The 25,606-nt window shown below is 36.9% G+C and overlaps 1 protein-coding gene across 1 annotated transcript in view; it reads right to left on the bottom strand.

Annotated features, from left to right (window-relative positions):
• The window catches only part of LOC148945205 (uncharacterized), a 149,826-nt gene that overhangs the window by 106,968 nt on the left and 17,252 nt on the right, over positions 1–25,606 (bottom strand). Inside the window, exons 2-3 of the mRNA XM_089098604.1 lie at positions 18,923–19,078; positions 2,968–4,722 (exon numbers count right to left, since the gene is read on the bottom strand). Coding sequence (XP_088954730.1) covers positions 2,968–4,722; positions 18,923–19,049 — 1,882 coding nt within the window. The 5' untranslated portion in view covers positions 19,050–19,078. The remainder of the gene's footprint in view (positions 1–2,967; positions 4,723–18,922; positions 19,079–25,606) is intronic.

The raw sequence follows: 25,606 nt of genomic DNA, 5'->3' as shown, positions 1-25,606 counted from the left end.
AGCTATCTCCTCACTTTCTAGGACCATTGGTTCGAAAAGATAATCCCTGAGAAAAACACAAAAAAAAACAAAAACAAATAAATACGCTTTTGTAATCTTCCATCTAAAAATGGCCAAATTCCACTCTTTTGTAGATGGGAGCTTGAAACCTCTACAATAGGGGGCAGAAATTGAAATTGAAATTTTCATCAAGATCGCTTTCCCCTTTAGGGATATTTTCCCTTTTTTTTCGAAAAATTAGACAAATTTTCTCAGGATCGTCGCATTTGATGCGTCACTTTAAACTTGGTGAATTCTAAATATTTGGAAACACCATAAAAGCTGATTATTTTGACGCATATATTATCAAAAGTCTTTTTTAGACTTTTGGTAACTATTAGGCAAGGTTGCTCAGTAGGCTACTTACAGTTACTTTACCACACAATGCATTTTGAGAAAGTTTCTGCCAAAATACGTGTTCCAGGGTAATTGGACCGCTGATGGCAGATCAAATGAGAGGAGCTGTTTGTACGCGCTAATGCAAGAATAAGTGGGAGGAGCTGTTTGTTCGCACCGAGAATGTAGAGCCAGAAATTATCTGCGGTAAACTTACTGCTATATCTTTATACTGTGCTTTACCACGAACTGTTTGATACGCATGCGACTTCGCCACCTGGATGTGATCAAAAATGGCACCGTGTGACCAAACGAATTTTTTTGAGAACTTTGCTTACTGTTGGAAAATCTGTTTAGGATACTCCCGTGCTCCTGAAGAATTTATGTAGTCAATTAAAGCTAAAAATGAGTTTTTAAATGGTTGTAGTGCTACAGTTTCCTTCCAAGAAACAGCTAAATATTCCTAAAACCTGAGAAAAAATAATACTGGGTTCTAAGGGAAAAGTCATTTATGGGATGTTTTATGGCCGAATGTCGTCTCTTGACCGTTTAGTTTCAACTCCAAAAGTACAGGACATTAACGGCATCTGGCCCTTAAGCACGGATTCATATTCGGGGTAGGAAAAAGTGACATGATCAGGAATAATCGACTAAAAATATGAAAAAAAAGTGTCCGCCTAAAACAAAAATTTGCTGTTTTTGAATATAAAACAATACCATAATAGCGGGTTCCAAAGAAAATGTGGGGGGGGCATAAAATAAAAAATTCGTGAATTTAGGCACTTTGTAAAGAAAGTGCGTATTCTAGTGAAGATGACCCATGTCATTCATTTGTATATATTGAGATGAAAACTGAACTTTCTCCCCGCCTTCTTTGGGCTCAAAACCGGGATTAAAAATTATGCATTATAATGATCTTAAGGGTAGAGTCGTATGAAATTTATTATTTGTAAGGATGATACTTAGGACAACAATCAGCAGATATTTTTTAGTCAAAAGACAGTTGATATTTTACAATCGAATACTGTATTGGTTATAACTAGATTGATATGCATGCAAAATTGCAGCAATCTGTAACCATTACTGTTTTGTTTTCCTTTACCAAATTTACTTAGGCTATGATACCCTTTATTGCTATTTCTACCAACCCGGGCGTTAAAATCCCCTAATAAAAGCACTGCGTTTATACCTGGGACCCTATCTATTTGTTCCTGTAGCTGTAAGTAAAATTCGTCTGAGTCACTACTACCTCAATCAGTTGCATCTTCAGGAGCAAAAAACTACTATGACTGATACCATGCACTTTTCAGTATTAAAATGAGCAGTTAGCTTTCTGTTATTAATACCTTCCCAATCTTAACAAAACTTAGAGCTTCCTAGTTCATCTTGAGCCCTACTCCCTGCTATCCACCCCATTCTTCCTGCCAGAGCAAATAAATTCTATATCACCTAATTCTATGTTTCCTGGCCCTTGGGATATGATTTTTTGAAACTTCAATAAGTCCGATTTGAAGCTTCTGAATTTGTCAGTCAATAATTTTGCTGTTTCTTAATGTTGTAACATTCCAAGTTGCTATTTTCATATTTTTAAATCATTGAAACTATTTTGGCCTCAAAAAAGCAATGGTCCCAAAACCAGTGCAGGACAGGGACTAAAACATCTTCAAGTTTACACGAAGTGCTTAAGCCGGCATAGAACAGCAAGTAGTACCTGGTACCTCCTGCTGAATGGAGGTTTTGTGCAATCCTGGGCCCATCTTGGTCACTACATGGTTTATACCCCTGTCGAGGATTTTCTATCAACAATAGTTGAAATCCTGTACAAACAGTCTCAAGGCTATTACTTCCGACTCGTTGTATATTCATGCCTGCTAATATAATGCTACTACAGGAAAGCAACCCATAATAGATAACTTAGCTAGGAAGAGATTTTTCAGCCCCCCCCCCCACAAAAAAAAGAACACCAAAACAGACCAAACCCAGAAGAGTTATTTATTAATTATAATCCATTGCAAATGCTGTTCGTTTACTAGGCTATGATTTTCCGGTGGGGAACCACTCCTCAAAGTCACCCTGCATTGTTGTTAGCAGTCAAGGTTTTGGTTAGGAAAGCTAGTGAAATCGGCAAGGCGAAATCGGTTTGCCTGCCAGTAAAAGCTAGCAACATCCATTTCGGAATCTTCGCTAATAGCAACAATTGATCAATCATAGTAAAAATGTAGCAATAACTGAAAGGAGAGATTGCATATATTCAAATTAGTTTCATTCCCTTAAGGGTTACTTTTATTTCGACTATTCCTAAAGAAAACTGTTTCTTTTTTTATTTCTGAGCAATAGATTTGGTAAAGATAATCGTTATTTAAATATCGTATTAGTTTGCTCTATTTTATAGTTGATTGACAACAAGGTTAAGTCGGTGTAAGTAAAATATAAGAGATATTTCTATGAACTTAAAAATATACATATGAAGGCACGTGAACACTCGCTCCAGAGAAGCCTAAAAATTATATTGATGGCACTAATCCTAACCCTTCTGCCATCCCTTCCTCGTGAACACCTATAATGCTCATATTTATTGTTCATGCTTCTTACCTTCAGATTTGGGCAATTCGAAAAGAAAATCGCTTGCCGATTTAGTTACTTGTTCTGAGTTTCTCACAACGTTCACTCTAGAACGTTTTCCTTGTGGCGTAGTTTCCTTAGTCGTTATACTGTCACTCGTTCTATTCTTAACGTATTCCCGAGAAACAGTGTCAGAATTCCCATTTTGTGAAGATTCAAGATTTTTTAGAACTACATCAAGGGCATCTATACTGGAGACAATTGGAATAGTTCCACTATTTATGGTTGGAAGCGGTGATACAGATTGCAAGACGGTGTCACTAGCTTTTGCATGGGAGGGCTTCATAAAACTACTAGTTTGAAGAGACCCCCCTTTCATTTCACTAATGTTATAATGTGGTAATTCTGTAGACGTAATAGGTAGTAACTGTACTTGTGTATCACTGATATTATGATAGGATGGTTTAATAGTAGATTCTGTTCGCCCTTTTGTAACGCTTATATGACGATTATTAATGTTCAAGTCTGATTTCTTAGGCACAGTACTTTCCAAACTTGTAATATTTGATCCTTCCCTCACATGTCTGTCAGATTCCAAATTACTTGGCCTGTTTTTTGTACTCGTGGCATTTAATAGATCTTTAAGCTTAGAAGAAGGAAATAGCACTTTAGGAGTAGCTAAACTTTCGAAACTGATTTTTTCAATGTCACTTTCTTTCTGAATATATTCCTTTACTTCAATATTTTGTAGTTCCTTGCTAGACTCAACTCCCAAGAGCGAATCAATTTCAATCTGTGGCAAGCTGGTGGTCACTTCAGGTGGTGTAATATTAACTTGTAGGACACCGATCGCGAAAGGATTTTGCACTGTAAAAGACAAGGCAGGACGCCTATTCACTCTTAATCGAGTTCGATTTCTTCGAATTATGATAGAAGTTACAGTAGGAACAGGAATAACTGTTACAGACTCGACATTTAGTTCATCGCTAACATTTTTAGCTTTAATGAGCCTTGAATGCAACCGGTTAAAAATTCGACCTGTTGTGTTTCTTCGGTGTTCACTTTCTTTCCTAAATATTTCCGCATTTTGTACTTTTGTAACTAAATATTCTTCTTTCTTTTTATGTGTATTAGTACCGTTTGAACGTAAATTAACAATTAAAAATTTGTGTCTTTGGGGTAATTGCGCATGCCTTGAGAAAGCACTTTGGTTTAACAAGGAAGAAACTACTCCAAGGTAGTCAGTACCATCTATTAAGCTCTCATCCGCACTTTCTGTAGCGTGTTCGCTGTTTGTTTGGTCTACGTTCTGTACTATTTCACTAGGCACTGGCGCCGGTTGGCGTATAACTCTTATATTCTCAACCAACTTGGGGTTTATTCGACTGTTAATACTTCGAGATAAAGGATTTATCCTCGTTGACTTAAAGTTACTAGAAGACACCAATTGATCAGCATTGCCGTTATTTTGTACTTTCGCTTTGGGCGTTAGGTTTAAACGACCACCTTTGGCACTACCAGACTCTTGGATTTTTTCTTGATCCACATCAATAATTCGACGCGTGGTAATTTTAGCGCCAAAATCACCGTCATATCCGATCATATCTGGAGGGTCATGATTCAGCTTTAGTCGGCGATTTGAAAATCGAGGACGAAACTGACGTGACTGTCTATAACTCCAGTATTTTTTTGTATCTGACTTTATCTCGTCACGCAGCGCAAAAGGATGCGGTCCAAACGTATAGGTCGGTACTTCCGTGCCAGACCAATAGAGAAACGACACATCTGCAAAAGGAAATGAAATAAGAAGGAATTCGATGTTATAAAAAAATCTATATCAAGTAAAACTACCTCTCATACTATTAAGGAAAATAAAGGATGTTTCATACAAATTAACAAAAAAAAGTTTTTTCTTCGATCAAACAGTTCGTGGTAAGCAAGGAGCGACTGTAAGGAGAGACCTGGCCCAATAGTAACCGAAACTAAAAAATAAACGGAATTTTGATAACAAATGATAAATCAAAAGAATTGGATTTTTATTCTGATTCCAAATATATAAAATTCATTAAGTTTAATGTTGCTTTTTCAAAAAGTGGGGAAACACCCTCAAAAAGTCAAGTGATCTTAATGAAAATCACATCATCATATTCAACATATTATGGAAACCCTACTGTAGAGGTTTCCAGCTCCTATCTACAAACATCACGAATTTTGTGTTTTTTGCCAGAAGAAAGATCACGGATGCGTGTTTTTTTTCTTCTTAAACCTTCTAGCGAGGGTTGAGGAAAGGGCAGATCCCTTAAATACAGAAAAATTCCTATTCGTTTTAAGTTGTAATGTTGCTCTTCACTTTCAGTTGAAAATAACTTGTTTTTTCTAATGAAAGTAATGTGCAAAAGGCAAACTTAAAGCAGAAAAAAATTATTACTTGCTTATGCAACTTAAATCTAGAAAACTGGAATCTAGGCTCAATAGTAACCGAAACTCTAAAAAAAAACAGAATTTCGATATCAATAGATATATCACAAGAATCAACTTATTATGTAGATTCTAAATATATAGGATTCGTTAAGTTCAGTGTTACCCATCAAAAGCTATGAGCCTGAGGATATCTACCTGATTTTCGAAAAAGGGGGGAAACACCCACTAAATGCAAGCAATCTTAATGAAGATCACACCAAAACATTCAGCATATCTGAGAACCCTATTATAAGGCTCCCATTTGCAAAAATGAGGTTGTTGTTTTTTGTTTTTTTTTGTTAGAAGAGAGATCACGGATGCTTGGTTATTTTTTTGTTTGTTTTTCTTTTTCCGGGGGTGATTGCATCGAACCAATAATCCTAGAATATTGGGAAAAGGCTCATATGAACGGAGATTAAAAGTTCAAGTACCCTTTTTAATTGAACCAAAAATATTGGAGAGCAACCAGCCCCCTTCCTACCCTCCTTTTTCCTCAAAGATGGTCATTTTGCTCATCATTGTTGAAAAGTCTAGTAACTATGTCTTTGGGGATAGCATGATTCTCCACAGCCCCTGGGGAAAGGTCTATAAGTCATGAAATCGGCGCATTGTTTGCATATTGTATTTGTTATTAAAAAGTATACAGACCTTTTTTGATGGGGGGGGGGGATTTTCTTCTAGGGAGATTTCCCACGGGGAAAATTTTCAGTGGGGAAGGAATTTTCCGGGGGTTGGACTTTCTAGGGGGAATTTTATACTGGGGGAATTTGCCAGAATTCCCATGGGAATTTTTTTTAATTTGTCTTACTTTCTCTTTGCCGACTAGTCTCTTTGCCATATTGGCTGGAAGAATTTTCAACGGGATTTTCAACGGGAAGAATTCTAGGGGGATTTCCGGCATGATTTTAAAAATAGTAAGAAATTGATATCTTTCCAAATGAAAGTGCGCTAAGAAACATCTTTCATCTGGAGTCGTCCGCAAGAAATTCTTCGGGGGGAATTTTCAGCTAGAATGGAATTGTCTGGGGGGAATGGAATTGGTAGGAGGGGTTTATTTTATGTGGGAAGAACTTTCCATGGCGGAGGTGCCGACTTTCCCGGCATTATTTAAAAACGATCAGAAATTAAACAAAAGTGTTTTCAACTGAAAGTAAGGAGCAACATCAAAACTTAAAATGAACAGAAATTATTACGTATACGAGGGGAATTCCCCCGCCACATTACCTCCCTCCTTACGCTAAAGTTCTTTTAGAACTTTTAAAAAATCTTATGATTCTAATTAAACAGTCTTTGTGTTGTAAACGGCACTGTAGAGCAAAGAGCGAGGTATTGGGGAGGGAACAACCTCCCTGATATACTTAATAATTTCTGTTCGTTTTAAGTGTTAATGTAGCTCCTTACTTTCGGCGTTTGTTCTTTTTATTTCATTTTTTTAATAAAGTATATAATACCAAACCGGAAATGGAAAAATAGGAAAGATCTTGATATTTCGTAAGGGTCAAGACTTGAAAGAACCTCCTACACTCGTGCCCACAGTTTATAAACTCGTGCCCACTAATTATATAAACTGTGCTCGTGCCTGTGTATATCACCATATGAAAATTGGGAAGACAAAACTAAATACTCTTCTTACTTAAAATCTTTAAAAGCGATGTGTGATTAAATATCTCAAGATCAGCTTCCAAACATTCTTTATGACAATTTTTTATTATGTTGTTTTAATAGTGACGTAACTCCTCAAAACTATGCGCAATAATTGACTAGATCTATTCGTAGAACTCCAAACCCCCTTTATCTTAATGTTATCTAAACCCCCTAATAAAATTCGCAGGAGTTTTTATTTCTTTTTTTCGTGGGGAGGGGGGAAGGGGTATATGGACTATCCTCAGAGCATATGATGGGCCGTAAATCCATTCCTGAAAAGTTTCATTTATCTAGAACAACTAGAATGCACAGACTCCCCTTAAACATGACGTCAAATTCAAATAAAAGTATATTGTTGCGTGACAGTCATTGGCAATATGCGATCCTTCACCCATAAAACGCATCCTAGCCATCTCGATCTTTCTTTCATTATAGCCCTAGAAAGTGGGATAGAACCACTTTTTCATACAGTTAGTTGTTTGACATAAGGTCAGTCAAACGGGCACCTAGAACTGTCAGTAGATAGTTTTAGCATTTGCTCTTAGTCTTGCATAGGGTTGCCACCCCTAGTGATTTACCACTATCTAATGGTTTTTAATATTATCTAAAGTAAAAAAATCGCCAAATAAGCACATAAATCACTAAATTATTGAAGAAAATCACTAAATGAACCAATAAATCACTAAAATCTAGTGATTGTTTTCACCGGGTGGCAACCCTGGTCTTGTAGGTGCAATTGTGGAAATAGAGGAAACAGTGTTGTAAGTGACAGAAACAGAGGAAACAGTGAGGAAACATTCCTTAATTGATGGAGATACTTTATATAAGACGAATCTGGAATCTGAATTTTGGCATACTCAGCTCCTGCTTTATACGGTTATAGAGCCCGAGCAAAACAGTACCCAGGATATTTTAAACCTTTGTAAATACTGAAAGTATCGTTAATTCGTTAAAAAAGTTGTGATTCGTTAAGATAAAATTGATAAATGATACTAGCATTTCTCTTCAATTATCAATTAGTTATTAGACATAATAATCTGCAAAAAGTTGTCAAGAAAACTGTTCAGCCTTCCCTAGTGCATCAACTTAAAAAGATGAGAAAAATCATGTTATTTAAAAGCCTTAAAAACCAATATCTTAACGATTTGGAACTATAGTCTAGCTTTTGTACATAATCAGCATGATTAAGAAACCGTAAAAAAAATTTATCATTCGAGTTTCTAAATCCGTGCATAATACGAGTATAAACCTTGAAAAATATTGTTTTGCTGGATGAGTTTTCCTTGGAAAAAGCCATTGCTTTATTTAAGATTGAAACGCAACTGGATAGTCACTTTGAGTCCGACTCAAGGCTAAGGCTACAGAGAGGAATGCTGGCGAGAGCTTGTAAGGATAAACTGTACTACAGGATTTGGACTTGTTGTATCAGCGCTGTCGTCGACGATCCTTCTTTAACATATAGGACTGCGGACTTATTGCACATGTTACCCAACATAACTAACTAATATTCCAAGCTAGTTCTATGCCCCCCCACCTCAAGGTATTTGTAACGGTTTTGGTTCTTTTTACAATCTTCTTTCAGTCATGCCCTTGGGCTTGCATGTCTTATTATCGTTTGTAATATCCTTTTGAATCTTATTCAGGGACAGAGCAAGAATTTTATTTCATAGGGGGGGGGGGAGGTAGAAGTCAAAACCCTTTCGGGGAGGAAGAGGCCAGTCATGCACACAAGGGGGGGGGGCTAAGGTCTGTGCTATATCTAATAAATGTGCCTTCGGGGAACAGACGAATAGAGCCGTTGAAGAGGGGGAGGGGGACGACCAGGACCGATACCCTGTGACTGGGCTGTGAAGGAGGCCCTACCTTGGCTGGGGGTTACAGCTGGGGGATTGTCCGTTTTGATGAAAATTTTCACTTTGATTCGGCTTTTTTTTACATTTGAGTCAGGACAGGGGCGCCGTAATTAATCTTGGTACTTGTGCATTATAACTAAACCAGCGCTATACACGAAAGAAGTCAAGTTTGGTTAATGCTAATGAAATAAAATAAAAATGGATGGAAATATAATAGTTTAGAAACAAATTTGGGCTATATATTTGCACATTAAGGGGGGGGGGGTAAAGCATAGCATATATTCAATACGCAACCTAACCTAACCTAGGTACGCCCCCCCTAAGCCCCAAAAAACAATCGTTTAAATATTGTAAACTCAATGAGAAACCACGCTTCGCAATCCATTTATCTCTTGCAAATAGCTGTTTGAAGGGTTTCGTGTCTGGTTTCCTTGTACAGTCTATAGCGCTGGTTTAGTTATAATGCACAAGTACCTTAATTTTTCCCCGGGTACCACCAACCCTAGGAACGGCTCAGTGCACGACCCCAAACCAATCCTCCATTGCCCGCCTCCTTCCTAATACTAACTTTTCCTGAGTTTCGGAGAACTTCTTGCACAAATCGTCAAATAAAATATGATATTTTAGTATTGCCTCCTCCCTTGAAAAATACTTCCTCAAAAATAAAGAATCGGATTTCAAAATTTGACCTTCTGTGCCTTCCAGACGGTAAAACAAAATTGAACAACATGAGACTATTATACGGCAGAATCAACAGCACAGCTCAGACAATTTTTTTTTCGAAACAGAATCAGAAGGAATCGACTGCACATTCACGTATAAGCCTACCTTAATTTAATGCCGTTTATTAACTTGATCACTAGTCCACCTGTTTGGAAAAATACTAGAATTCCCCAGCCAAACGTGAGCCATAGCAAATTTTTGCAAAAGTAGCCTATCCAGTCTCCCATGTCTTTTGCTTTATTTTTTCCTTTTTCCGGTCTAATGACATGGAATAGGCAACGTAACAAGCTATATGTCAATCAACTGAACACTTCTAAATCTAGTGGCTCTTTATGGCGACAGATCGTGTGGTCAGCCTTTACTTCATTCTACTTTAGCAATAATTAATCACCTCATTGGACTACAAGATCAATATTACAAAATTATATCCCATTAATAATTATATTATGCACATAATTATTATCTATATAAGAAAGTGTTATAAGTTCATGTTTATATAAAATAAGGGATTATTATGATGATACAATATTAAATAGGCCTACATTGTTTTGACTTTGAAAAAAATTACTAACTAACCTCGTATTTTAGTTTTTATCGTGAAAAAACAGCTGGTTTGTTATTTGGCTTCGGGCATGGAACCCTATAGGAGAAAAATGTGTTAATATTACATTCAAAACTACTGACCTGTTTAAATTTAGGATGCTACAAAATGTCCTTAAGCATATGCTCAATTGGCTATTTAACCGAATGAATCTTACAATTGGTCAGGCCTTGACTATCAGGAAAAAAGAAAATTCTCACAATTATGCACAATTACGGCTGATGTGATAATTGAACCTACTGTTTGTCATCATCATAGCCTATTATCATTTGGTTACTTCGTAAATAACGACATGAAAAATTTAACAAAATACGGGAAAGACTTCCAAGATTTAAAAAATCACGATTTATACGTTCAAACTTAGCTTTGCTTAGACTGAATGTTGAATGGGTGTTAAAAAAAGAATATTGTTGGTTATTTAGCTTTAAGGCCGAGGTCGTATCCACGATTTTTGTACGGGGAGGGGTTATTTTTGTTTGAGGTGAGGGAAAAGGGGTTAGGCTACATAAAAACTTTACAAGCCGAGTCCGATAATATTTTGGGAGGAAGGAGGTTCAAACCGAGTAACCCCTCTCCTGGATACGGCCCTGCCAAAAACAGTAATAATGGGAATAAGGGCCTCCCAACTATCAAGATTTTTAGGGTTTCTTCCAAGTTTTCCAGTAATTTCTCATTATGCACCTAACTTTTGTATGGTTTACAATTATGCCAGTCCTCCGAGATAGGGCCAGTCCCCTATAGTTACCGCGTTTGACCTCGATAGAGCCAAAACAAATCTTTGTTCAGCCAAAACGCAGGGTAAAGCGACCTCCTCCTTGGAGTAAAAAACAATGCTTCCAGAGAAAATTCGGACCTATTCTTCTTGACCTTGTATCTTCTGATATCACACAAAATTGTGTTGTTTGAACCCATGGGTGTATGCAGTATACGGGGGGGGGTGCCAGAAAAAAAATAATTTTGAAAATCCCTTCTAAATTATGTATATAATTTTCTGCTGACATTTTTTTTCCCTACCACAGGGTATTAAATCAAACAGTTCGTGGTGACGAACTGTAAGTAAGGAGCGACCCGGCTCAATGGTAACCGAAACTCTAAAAAATGGAATTTTGATACCAATAGATACAACAAAAGAATCAGATTTTTATGCTGATTTCAAATATATTGGTTTCATCAAGTTTAGTCTTACCCATCAAAAGTTATGCGCCTGAGAAAATTTGGCTGATTTTAGAAAAAAGGGAGAAAGACCCCCTAAAAGATATAGAACCTTAATGAAAATCCCACCATCATATTCAGCGTATCAGGGAACCCTACTGTAGAGGTTTCAAGCACCTATCTACAATGTGGAATTTTGCATTTTTTGTCAGAAGAAAGATCACGGATGCGTGTTTGTTTTTTTTTTCCCAGGGGTGATCGTATCGACCCAGTGGTCCTAGAATATCGTGGGAGGGTTCATTGGACCCTCCACGGAAATTCAAAAGTTATAGTGCCCTTTTTAAGTGACCAAAAAAATGGAGGGCAACTAGGCCCCCTCCCACGCTCATTTTTCCCCAAAGTCACCCGATCAAAATTTTGAGATGTCTTTTAGGATGACTTAATCCCCCGAAGTCCCCGGGGGGAGGGCTAAAAGTTATGGACTTTACCCAATGCTAACATATAGTATTAGTTGTTGGGAAGTATACAGACGTTTTCAGGGGGGATTTTTCTGGTAGGTGGGGGGGGGGGGTCGGGGGCTATATGGTAGGATCTTTCCATGAAGGAAGTTTTCATGGGGGAAGAAACATTGCTCTGAAGGGGGCGCCGGATTTCCCAGCATTATTAAAGAAAAGGATCAGAAAAAAAAAACAAGTCTTTAAACTGAAAGTAAGGAGCAACATCAAAACTTAAAAGGAACAGAAAATATTACGTATATGATTGGGTTCACCCCTTAGTCAATGCCTCGCTCTTTAAGCAAAAGATTTTTTAGTACTTTCATAAGAGCTATTTTTTTTCTAGTTAACGGCCTTTGTGATTAAGGGGTAATTTTTAAAGAATTGGAACAAAATTGGAACTTTAGCGTAAAGAGCAAGGTGGTGAACCCCCTAATATACGTATTAAAAATCTATGAATATAGAAGTTCGTTACGTAAGTTAATTCGTAATTTACGTATATTTATTACTAATAAAAACGTTCGTAAATAAAATTAAACAAGTTTCGAGAAAGCCATTTAACCAAATAAAAGTAAAATTAATATGCAAAATTTTGTTTTAATTATTCATGTACGGTGAGCCAAAATCAAAACCTGCATTAATTCAAAAACGTTCGAAAATTAAATAAAAACAGCAAGTTTTCTTTAACTGAAAGTAAGGAACGACGTTAAAACTTTAAACGAACAGAAATTATTCCGTATATGAAAGGGGCTGTCCCCTCCTCACCGCCTCGCTCTTTACGCTAAAGTTTGACTTTCTCACAACTCAATTTTTTTAAACAATAAAAAACAGTGTACAGAGCGAGGCGTTGAGGAGGGGATAGCCCCTTTTATATACGGAATAATTTCTGTTCGTTTTAAGTTTTAACGTCGTTCCTTACTTTCAGTTAAAAAAAAAAAACTTTTTTATTTATTTAATTATAAACAAGAATGAGCATTTGATCGAATCAGATTATTTAGAGGAAAAGTAAGATGTACAGGAAATCGATATCCAGTTAGTAATAGGATATTTAAGTCAACAAACCGACTCTGCACATATCAAGGAGCCTATTGGTAATCAATATTTTTCACAGTCTACATGCATATAATCACTAAAAATGAAATGCTACACGTTTATGCTACTTTAATACCATTGTGAAATTAAGCGCAGATTAAACCTAGCGGTAAGAGTTCAAAGCTCGCAAGATGCTTAAGCTTAGAAACAATTATATTAGCTGAAGTGGTGGTGTAAAACGCGGTGGAAGTCCAGTGGTGAGTAAGAAAATTTGCTGGCAGTACACATTCTCCTAATAATATAGGGGAGCCAATAACTTTTATTGGGCAGCTCTATACATAGGAACTGTCCTATTTGATATTAATTTATCCCTTGTTAAATTATGGACCCTAAATTCAGGGTTACCAAAACACTTTGTTTCGATAATTCTAAGTGAAAAATACGCATACAATCAATAAGAACCAATACATATTTATCTAGCCGTATTTATCTAACAAAAAATCATTGCCATCAAAGGCAAATTTTCAGAAATTTAGAACTAACGAGGGGCAGCCCTCTTCCCCTTGCCCTCACTACTCACACCCCATTATGTTAATTCTGTTAAAGAAAATTCAAAACTCCTAATTTATTTTTACAGTCAAGGTAGCATAGTCACACAGTTTAATTACAAAAATAGCTTGAAGCGTAAGAAGATACAATTCAAACAATCGATAGACATGCCTATTCATCAATTACAACCATCCACGGGGCTGATGCCCTGATCAGCTGTATTACCATTTAGCTTTGGCAGGGTACCTCTTACTTATCCTTAGACAAGTTTTTAAAACGGGTAGCTGGAGGACGAAGATGTACAAGCACACTACCAAACCAAGGTGACTCAAGTCTTTTGAGGGTCTGATAACTCTTTAATTCCGCTTTATGATAAATTGATATCATTTGCAGTAGAAGTCATAAATTAAGCATGCGCAAATTGAATAATTTGACCTAATGACCCAAAATGTGTGTTTTGTACTTCCTGTTACTTGAAATACTGTCTTTAAGACGAAAACCCTTGGTGTAGATTTATATCTGATCCAGTTATGACTGATATGGAACGCATTTTTTTATTACAGTGATTTGCCTTCCTTATCTTGTTGGCAGAACTTGCAGGAAAAAGAGCTGATTTACTTTTTCGCCGTATCAATGTTGTTAAAATATTCAATTTTTTTTAGAGAAAATCAGAAACCCAAATGTTACACATCTCGATTCACGAGACGTGATGTTAAACGTTGTAAAATTTAAAGGAGGACGGACAAATTGTAAAATAAGTTTCTGTCTATTATACTGATATTACCAACCAATTAATTGTATAAAACATTCTCTTAAATTTTCAAAATAATTTACGGCCAAAAAGGTTTTGATAACATAAGCTCTATTCTCTGAGTATTTACCTTATGTAGGTAAGGGGATACAACGCACTTTTGAAAAGATAGCATAGACTTAAGCAGACCTTGAGACGACCGTCAGCAGTGCTTGTTAAGAAAAATTATATCTAAAAATTGCATATTGCCATTGAACTGAATAAAAAAAGAACAATGAATCAAACCAATGAATAGCGATTCCAAGCTTAAGGCGTGGGCTAGTTTGACACAAAAAAAAAAAATACAATTGCGCCCTTTGAAATACCGCAGATATTCTTTAGTCGTGTCGTTAATTTGTTTTATCAAATGAAAATGAAAGATGTAGAAGCAGGCGTGCATGCTGGGATGAGAGGCAAGTCCTTTCGTCTCAATATTCCTCTCTCTAAAGCAGGGGTGGTCAACCCACGGCCAGCGGGCCGCATGCGGCCCGCCGTAAACATTTTCGCGGCCCGCGAGATTCATCACACTTTTATATTCTGCGCCCTCATGATGCGCGCCCATCTTGGAATATTACAGATTCGATCTTTCACTCTTAACACTAGTGTTTATTGATGTATATAGTCCAAGTATTTAGTGTTGGCCGATATTTTAATTAATCAATATATCAATATTTTTACTTTCGATATTCGATATATCGATATTTCAGATCAGTTTCTTGCTATCTCATGGATTTGCCGGAGTTCAGCAGCCCAATTGGTAAAGAAATGATATTTTGTATAGATATTTTTTTTCAAAATTAAAATAATATAAAACCAAACAATAAAAATAAACTTCGACTACATAAATGAATATAATAAAAACCCAGATTTAGAATTATTCGGGCTTAGGAAAAGAGAAAAATATACTACTGGCTATTCAAAAACAGCCACATGTCAATGTTTTTCACTAAGAGTCCGTTCCGCCGTTCAGTGATTATCTGATCAGCCTTGGAATACACTTTCAGAAAAGACACTGGTAGCGGGTACAGACATGAATTTCATTGCAACTTCGAACAGGTGTTTTTGGGACCCCATAGCACGAGACTTCCACCACTTGAGTGGAGAAGTTTCTAATGAAACTGTTGGCTCCCTATTGAAAGCATGTAGAGCCATGATATATTCGGCTGCTGTCGAAGCATGTCCTGCATTGACTATAAGGACTTTATCGTGTGAACCCCACAAACTGGCTTGTTCTGATATGACTGCATCGCAGGGACTGTGATGTTATTTGTATCTTCTGATTGAGATTCAGCAGCCAGCAAGGCCAAATCTATCTTGTTTGCACTTTTGCTCTCAACTTGTAGAAGATCGTCAGGTGAAATATACATTTTCTTGAAACGCGGGTCAAGATATGTGGCAATTGCGACGGGTGTGACTTAACCAAGACTTATAAACCTAAAATGCATTTTATTCAGCAAAGCTTTTCGAAGCTCATCAGCCGCATCTGAGAATCCACCAAAATCTACCTGAACAAGGTGGCGTCTCAAAATCTTAAACGAAGGCAGGACTTTCGAGATGGGGGATAGCTTTTAGAATAGAGCTCAATGGTTGCCTCTTCAATGAGTATACGCACCACAACCACGTTTGAAATAACACCCACTCACTTTCAGTGAGTATGAGGTCCACATTACCGTGAAGCGCAAGCGAGCTTGTTACCGACTCTTTCAAATTTTGTAGACTAAGCAACATAGTGAGAAGCGAATTCCATCTAGTGTAGGTTTTAGTTTTTTGGGGCAAATATTGTCAATAGAGATTTGAAACTGGCGCAACTTGTCGGTAGCTACAACACTACGTCTGAAAAAGACAATATTTCTAGCCTTTTGGACGAGAGGCAACAATTCAGCAGTATCATTAATAGCACCCACAGATCAAATTTAGAGTGTGTGCGAAGCACGAAACATGTGTCCATCCTGTACCTACTTGGGATGCAGCATCCTTTACGGCTCAAACAACATTTGCTCCATTATCAGTTATTATAGCAACAACCTCTTCCTTGATCCCCCATTCAGTGGCAATTTTCATAAGGTGAACCTTAAAAGGATCAGCAGTAAATATATTTTTTTTTTAGACTGAGAAAATTCACCCTGTCTGATCGGCTAGTTTAGCTTTGACAACATTCAAAATCCGAACTTTTCATTATAACATCATTTGTTGTGAACTTTTCATTCTCAGTTGGTAATAATTCACACGTATCTGACTCGGGAGCCAAGAGTGAATTCTCGCAAAAAAGATGCCAGGGTAAGATGTAAGATAAGGATAAATCAAATCAATTATAGATGAAAGAATTCAAACCTGCAAAGAATCTCGAAGGTGTATGCTGAAAATTTGCAAAATTTTCATTTGGTGGACTTTCCGCAGGGAATATAGGGGACCAGAGACACCTAAAAATTATCGGTTTCGATAATACGTTTCGATATTCGATATCGATATTTGGTCTGATATATCAATATATCAATATCGATATCAAATATTGCCCAACACTACAAGTATTATGTTGTATAGCCCAAGTATTATCGGTGTATAATGTTATGCAAGTAGAGTTATAAAAACAGTGAATTACATTCGATCACATGCACTTGCGCATCGACAATTTAAGGATTTTCTGAAAAATTTAGATTTTGAGTATTTCAGCCGGGTCAGATGGTTAAGTTGTGGAAAATGTTTACAGCGATTTTATCAATTACGAGAAGAAATTGATTTGTTTATAAATGAAAAACAAAGGTATGTGCCAGAATTAAGAAATGATGAGTGGTTATTGAATTTATGCTTTTTATTGAATATTGTCTGGGGCGGATCCAGGATTTTTTTAGGGGGGGGGCGCAAAATAGATTAATCCGATAAACTTGCGTTAGGTGCAAGTTTATTTAACGCAAACTTGTGTTAATTAAGTAAATTACACTACTTTAAACTACGTTAGGAGGGCGCGCGCCCCCCATGCCCCCCCCTCTGAATCCGCCACTGGATGCTGTCGACAAACTCTATGAATTAAATATATCATTGCAAGGAAAATATAACCTCATAGTCTATACATTTAATCACATCAGAGCATTTCAGAAGAAACTGTTGTTATTTGAATCACTATGGAAAATTAATAATGCTCGCCACTTTCCATTGTTGAAAGAATTTAAGAAATCAAAATTTAACAATTATTTCAAATATGCCAAAAAAATAAAAAAACTTGTAAATGCTTTTGTAAGCTGATTCAGTTGTTTGGAGTTGAAAAAAATACACCAAAATTTTTTAACTATATTCATTTCCTTTTCATGTTGAAATTGAGGCTGTCCCAGAATATCTCCAAATGGATCTGATTGACATACAGAGCAATAATGAATTAAAACGCATGTTTGAAAATTCAGAATCAGAAACAGATTTTTTTTACATTTATGTCACAAAAGAACAATTATCCAATTTAAGAAATTTGGCACAAAAAGTTGTTAGCGCTTTTGTTTCAACTCACACCTGCGAATCTTTTTTTCGAAAATGAAATTGACCAAACACAAAACACGCAAAAAAACATAGGGGATGCTAACCTTCAACACCAATTACGATGTGCAAATACCCAAATTGAGATCGACTTGCAAAAGTTGAGTGAAAAGGAGGAGAAACAAATATCGCACTAGTGAAATAAATATTGTTCTACGATTTTATTTTTTATTTCAATATTTTTTAATTTTTATTATTATATATTTTTTACGATGTGAATTTAGTATAATTATTATTATTATATTATCTATGTTTATATGTAAAAATAATAGTAAACATAATTAATGAAAATTCATTATTTTTCAATTTGTCGCTCCAAAAAATATCTATAATAGGTCTAAATCAAATATGGGTATATACAATTTTATATGCGGGCCACGGAGTTACGGTGCATTTCCAAGGTGGCCCGCAAGATAATTTGGGTTGGCCACCCCTTACTCTAAAGTCTAAATATGATCTTTTACATTATTTCCCTTGAAACTCGCATGTTTTTAAGCATAAAATATATGACGCGCTTATGGGTAAAAATAATACTTTCGTTTGTTGCCATCATAACCAGTCGTATCTCGTGTAATCGTTTTAAAACATACTCCAATTGTCGGGTATATTCAACGGCAAGGGTTATAGGACAGAAATCAGATAGAAAAGAAGGAACTGTGCTATTATATTCTCCATTCAATACTCTTTCCAAAAAAAGTATAATAGCCATTGATGTCACAATTATGTCCCAGCCCTTCCCTCTCCTATCAACATGGGGTCAGATATAGCCCTAGGCTATAAATAAAAGCTTGCTGATTTTGTGGGTTTGTCAATGTTTTTCAATGCTTATTTATCATCAACACTTGGTCCGTAATACCAAACAAAGCCAATTTAAACAAAAACAAAGCAAACTTTTGTATATAGTCTAGGGCTATATCTCGTCCCATTAAGAGGGGAGCAGGAGAAAGCATTGATTCAAGAATCGAATGGTATATTTTTCTTTTTCCTATCTGGTACCTGTTCTACAAATACCCTTAACCGTCCCGCATAAGTGTTTTTGCTAGTGTAACTTAAATTTTGCAATTTATTTAAAAATAAAACCAAATTAAATTGAAAAGCTCTATTGATAAAAATAGTTATTTAGTCATGAATATGAGACACTCAACCAAGAAGGCAACCAACTAACCTTCAGCATTTCTTTTAGTCGCAATTCCTCCGCTGACAAATGTGGATAAAGCCAGGAACGCAGCACATGCTGCCACAATATTTAGTGTGATTGCACATATTGTCCACTTATTCTGGCTATGACTCATCTTTCAATCCATTTTATCATCGTCGTGCCCTGTAATAAGCAAATAATAATAAGTTGTATATTACTGCTGTATGACTAGCTGAATGCCTTATCTTCACTTGATGCTCTAAAAGTAATTCATTTAAACGGTTCTTATTTTTCAACAACAAAAGATGAGCACGTGCCTTGGAATGTATTTCAGGAAGGAAGAGCCCTCCCCCCCCCATTTTTTTTTTATCTAAGCTAGCAAATGAGAAACAAAATCACCATACAAAAATGTTGGCGACAGCGCCCGGGTTCGGAAGGAGCCAGGAAATCGACGTCAGGACCACTACCGTCAGGACATCGACAAAATCCGTCATAACATCAACAAAAAATCCGTCAGAACATCGACACGTCAGGACATCGACATTCATAACATCGACACGACAGGACATCGACAGTCACAATCGCTACCCGTCAGAACATCGACACGTCCGTTCATCGACAGTCACAATCGCTACCCGTCAGAACGTCGACAGTCATAACATCGATACGTCATAACATTCATTTTTTTTCATAACGAAAATCCGTCAGAACCACTAATCGTCAGAACGTCGATACGTCATACATCTAAAAAATTTATAACGAAAATCCGTCATAACCACTAACCGTCAGAAAGTCGAAAGTCATATAACATAGACACGTCATAACATCTAAAATTTTAAAACTTTAATTTTTTGGGGTTTAGGGGGGAAAAGGTGCCTAGGTTAGGTTGGGTTACGTATTTAATATATGCTTTGCTTTATCCCCACCTCCCGATGTGCAAATATATAGCCCAAATTTGTTTCTAAACTCTGATATACTTATTGCTATTATATAAACTTATGATTTTTTTTCATAACGAAAATCCGTCAGAACCACTAACCGTCAGAACGTCGACAGTCATAACATCGACACGTCATAACATCTAAAAAAAAATTTATAACAAAAATTCATCAGAACCACTAACCGTCAGAACGTCGACAGTCATAACACCTAAAACTTTTTTAGATGTTATGACGTGCCGATGTTATGACTGTCGACGTTCTGACGGGTAGCGATTGTGATTTTCGATGAACTGACGCGTCGATGTTATGACTGTCGACGTTCTGACGCGTAGCGATTGTGACTGTCGATGAACTGACGTGTCGATGTTATGACTGTCGACGTTCTGACGGGTAGCGATTGTGACTGTCGATGTCCTGACGTGTCGATGTTATGACTGTCGATGTTCTGACGAATTTTCCTTGTCGACGAAATAACATTTAGTACTTGTGACGGTTAGATGAAATGGTAGCATCCCCTCGGGTCAGCTTGTCCCGGTCCCGGAATTTTGGGCGCAAAAACAGCTCAACAAGGTATTTAATTCCTATCCTCCCACGGTGTCCTGGTCCCAGAATTTTGGGCGCAAAAATTCCTCCATGGTGTCCCGGTCCTAGAATTTTGGCCGCAAAAACAGCTCAACAATGTATTTAATCCGACTCCTTCCATGGTCTAGTCGTTATACTTAGACGACCAAAACATTCTTTTACAATTTTCTGTCAGCGATTTTCTGCGAAAGATTCTGAGCAGCGAGGTAAAATATGTTTGACTGTCCCTGTGTAAGGTTTTGGCCGAGAAATTTGGGTTTCATTTGAATTTAACAATCGAATGATCAATTTTTACGTACCACTTTTTTTTCTTCAGTAAAAATGAACCCTTCTGCTGAGCATAAAGAGCATATCAACGGTTCAGAGGACAATTTGACCAATTCCATAGAATGAATGAAGAAAAAAAAAATGATATTATCCCTGCTGGTTTTGATTATTATGCACTACTCCAGCGATCGGCAGCCCGTGACTGGCGAGCCACAAGCGGCTCTTTCGTCGTTAAAGTGTGATTCTTGAGAATACTTTTGCTATTCTGATTATGTCTGTACCCCAACCAAACTGAGCCGCAAAAAAGGAACAAAAGCAAAAAGCAAACACGTTAAAAGTTCTCTTGACGAACGAGTCATCATACGAACAGTAGCGAAAAGTCCTATACTCTCCATTAAAGATTTTTGAAATACATCAATCAAAACCTCTCTTCATGACTCGCCTCTTCCCGCACACGCAATGACAAATGTTTAGCGCATTACGACGGGCTTATGGAAAACTATTGCTGTGGTGTACAGGGAACTTCCCAGTCAGCGCAAGATGATATGTGTCATTATTGAAGAGACTTTTCGCTACTGTTCGTATGTATACTTATGCTGTGATTAATAAGGATAATCGAAATACTCCGCACTCTATGCATCCAAACCTTCCCCCACCGTATTTGAAAATTATATAATTGGTTCATTTAATATAAAATTCGGTATGCGATCCGGGAGTAATACTGGTGCTTTATTCTCGCATGCATCATGCTATCAAACTGCTCATGAGGGATTCTGTACGGTAGCATAATTACAGTGTGCTGGGACAAAAATGAGAGAAAATAGCTCAAAGACCAAGTTTGAAAAAGATTCGAACTACCAGGTCTGTTGTCAGAATACGTGCAGTAGTCCAGCAATAAGACACTTTATTTGTCATTAATGAAACGTTATTGATTGCTGATTAATTGGTATTAACTTGAAATTCCGTGGAATTGTGTTTAACGTATGGAGATCTGTTTTGGATTGTGAGCTGTTGAATGCCTATCTTAAAGATTTTCATAATTTTTCCTCACTGGGTCTCGATCCGAATCCGATTAGGCTGGAAAAAAATAAGTCTATAATACATTATCGGTTTGATGATACATTTTATATCTTAATTGATATTTTATTTTGACTAAATTCTTTTAACTGAAAGTTCTGGCTACTAAGTGAGCAATACATATATTTTATAAAACATATTTTACACCCTAATTTTGGCTCTTCATTGGATTTTCAACAGTCGTAAAATGATAGCGCTGCCTAAGTAAAGAGCGATGTGGGTATAATGTATTATTCTTTATTTCATAAAGGTACTTCGTATAGAAGGAGTGGTCGTAGAAATTTCGAAAGGAGCACATTCGAACGGAAATTGAAAGTTCTAGAGCCCTTTCTAAGAGTCAAGTGATTGGAGAGCAACGCCTACCTCCCACGCCCATCGTTTCTCCAAATACATCCAATCAGCAAAATTCAAAGGTCCAGTGATTGTAATTTTGGGTCACCCCATCCCCACCCCCCGGAGGCCTCATGGCAGGCCTAAGGGCTATAAGCTATGGTAGTTGCCCATTGTTGACATATAAGGTTTTCATGGTCGTATAAACTTTTGGGTGGCTCATTTGATTGGAAATCGAAGATTCTAGTGCCCTTTTTAAGAGTCAAATCTGACCGCAGGGTAAATAGCACCACGCCCTCTTTTCCCCGAATACATCCAATCGAAATCTGAGATAGCCTTTTTGTTCAAAATAAACAAAAGATCATATAACAATGCCTCCGGGGTTAACACAACCCCCCAGAGCCAAGGGGCAAGGGTTGTAAGTCATGTCCCGGGAGCATATAAGGTTTTTATTGAAGGGACAGTCGTATGAACTTTGGAGGAGGCTCATTTGATTGGAAGTTGAAAGTTCTAATTCCCTTTTTAAGAGTCAAAAGTGATCGGAGGGCGAATAGCCCCTCCAAACCCTCTTTTCCACAACTGCACCCGATTGAAATTTTGAGATAACCATTTTGTTCAGAATAGTCCTTAGACCACATAACAATGCCTCCAGGGTTTAAAACAACCCCCAGATTCCGGGGGCAAGGGTTGTAAGTTATGCCCTGGGAGCATATAAAGTTTTTTGTTATTAAAATTGAAAGTCCTAGTACCCTTTTCAAGAGTAAAAATTTCTTGGAATACAACCCGCCCCCCTCCCCTCCACATCCATCGTTTTCGAAAACATATCCAAGGAAATTTTGAGACAGCTCTTTTGTTTGGCATAGTTGAAAGATCCAGTATTTATGTCTTTGGGGATGTCAACCCCCCGAGCCCTCAGGACAAGGGCTGTAAGTTAGGTAATTCATTTACTGTTTACATATAGTATGTGTCATTGACAAGGATGGGCATGTTTACCTTTGCTTTCCGAAAAGACTACGGGCATTCCGGTGAGCATTTCAGAGAATACTGAAGAAAGTCTCAAACTAAATTAAAATACGTTATCTACATAAGGCTTACCAAAAGGGCGTAACTAAGGAATGACTGGGTATAGGGACATGATCAATTGACCAAAAAGACAATATTTGCACGCTACTACTACAACTACCACTACTACTACTGCTACTACTACTACTAACACTAAAACTAATGCTTCTGTAGCAATTACATACAACCAAGGCTGAGCAAACTAAAATTAACGTCATAGGTGAAAGTTGAAATAATTCAAAACATAATATGTTCATACAGATTGTCAAAAGGGCGTAAAAGCAATATATTTGGAACGGCTTACTGTATCAAGATGAAACTTCCGGGGCATCATAAGGGAGGTGCTTAATTGACCAAAGCCAACATGTACATGCTACTACTGCTATTAACACTGTTGTTACTACTGTTAATACACAGCTAATACAAAACTATCACTGCTCCTACTACTAATACTACTAATAAGATACTAGTGCTATTAAGGCTAAGTGTATGCAGGTGAAAATTTTGAGAGAATATCGAGAGGAAATTTGAACCACATAAAAACGCACTATGTGCATGCACATTATCAAAAGAGTGTATTTCAAAACGGATTTGGGTATTAAGTTGGAACTTTCAGAGAATGCTTAAAGGGGATGATCAGTTGACCAAAAGGTAATATGTGCATGCTACTATAAATGCTACTACCACTGCCACTTTTGCTACTACTACTAATACTACTTCTACTAAACTACTCCAAGTGCTACTTCAATTGCAACTACTTGTAAGGCTAAGAGCATTAAGATGAAGACACTGTAAAAGGGCGCATCAGCAATATTCTTGGAACGGCTTACCGCATCAAGATGAAACTTCCGGGATATCACGAGGAGGATTTTCAGCTGTCCAAAAGGCAACATGTAAATGCTACTACTGCTATAAATGCAGCTGCTGCTGTTACTTCTACTACTAATGCAACACTACTACTGCTACTACTTCTCCTACTACTACCATTCCAAATATGATACTATTTCTATTAAGACAAAGTGTATGATGGTGAAGATTTTGAGAGAATGTTGAAGAGAAATTTTAACCACATCAAAACACACTATATGCATGCAGATTGTCAAAAGGGCGTATCTTAAGAACGGATTTGGGTATTAAGTTGACAATTTCAGAGAATGCTTGAAGGGGAAGAGCAATTGATCAAAAGGTAGTATGAGCTCGCTACTATTAATACCACTGCCACAGCTACTTTTACTAATTCTTCTATTACTACTCCAACTACTACTTCTATTGCAACTACTTATAAGGCTAAGAGTCTTAAGATGAAATTTCTGGAAGTACACGAATATACAGGGGTACTTATTTAGAATCCAGTAAACACGCGGGAAAGACCGCATCGAAATCTCAAAGATGCTATATGAAAAACAAGTTTTCGCTGCCTAGTGAGGTATTGCTCACTCCGTGTCAAAGATTTAAACTTAAGTTTTTGGGGGTTCAAGGGTCAAAAAAAGGTACCTAGGTTAGGTTAGGTTACGTATTTAATATATGCTATGCTTTACCCCAACCCCACCCCCCTAATGTGCAAATATATAGCCCAAATTCGTTTCTGAGCTATTATATTTTTATTATACTTTGTTTTAGCTTATTAACATTAACCAAACTTCAGTTCTCGCGTGTTTATTGGATACTAAATAAGTACCTATACAGGTTATCAAAAGGGCATATCAGCAATATCATGTCCACGGCTACTTGAATTAAGTTAAAACTTCCAGGACTTGATGAGGGAGATGAAGGAGCGACATTAAAACGAACAGAATTTATTCTCTATATGAAAGGGGCTGTCCCTTCCTCAACGCCTGGCTCTTTACACTAAAGTTTTTTATTGCTTTAAAAAATAGAGTTGTGAAAAAGAGTCAAACTTTAGCGTAAAGAGCGAGGCGTTGAGGACGGGACAGCCCCTTTCATATACAGAATAATTTCTGTTCGTTTTAAGTTTTGATGCCGGTCCTTACTTTTAGTTGAAAAAACTTGTTTTTTTATTTAATTTCTGAACGCTTTTGAATCATTGCCGGTTTTTACTTTGGCTCACTGGGCATGAATAATTAAAATGAACGTTGTATATTAAATTTTATTTATTTTTGGTTAAATGGCTTTCTCGGAAGCTGTTTAAATTTATGTAGGAACGTTTTTATCAGTAATAAATATACGTAACTTACGAATTAACTTCCGAAAGGTATTTCTATATTCATATATTTTTACCACGTACTTTAGGGGATTCGCCCCCAACTCAATACCACGTTCTTTAAGTTAAGGTTAAAATTATGTTAAAAATCTTTAAAAATTACCCCTTAATCACAAAGGCCGTTAATTAGAATAAATAGCTCTTATGAAAGTATTAAAAAAAACTTTAACATAAAGAGCGAGGTATTGACTTTGGGGCGAACCCAATCATATACGCAATAATTTTTGTTCG

The sequence above is a fragment of the Artemia sp. Qi Xiang Cuo genome, chromosome 13, assembly GCF_049724085.1.
Source record: "Artemia sp. Qi Xiang Cuo chromosome 13, ASM4972408v1, whole genome shotgun sequence".
Taxonomy (NCBI): Eukaryota; Metazoa; Arthropoda; class Branchiopoda; order Anostraca; family Artemiidae; genus Artemia; species Artemia sp. Qi Xiang Cuo.
The sequence above is the reverse complement of the archived record's forward strand: the minus strand, read 5'-3'. Positions and strand labels throughout refer to the sequence as shown.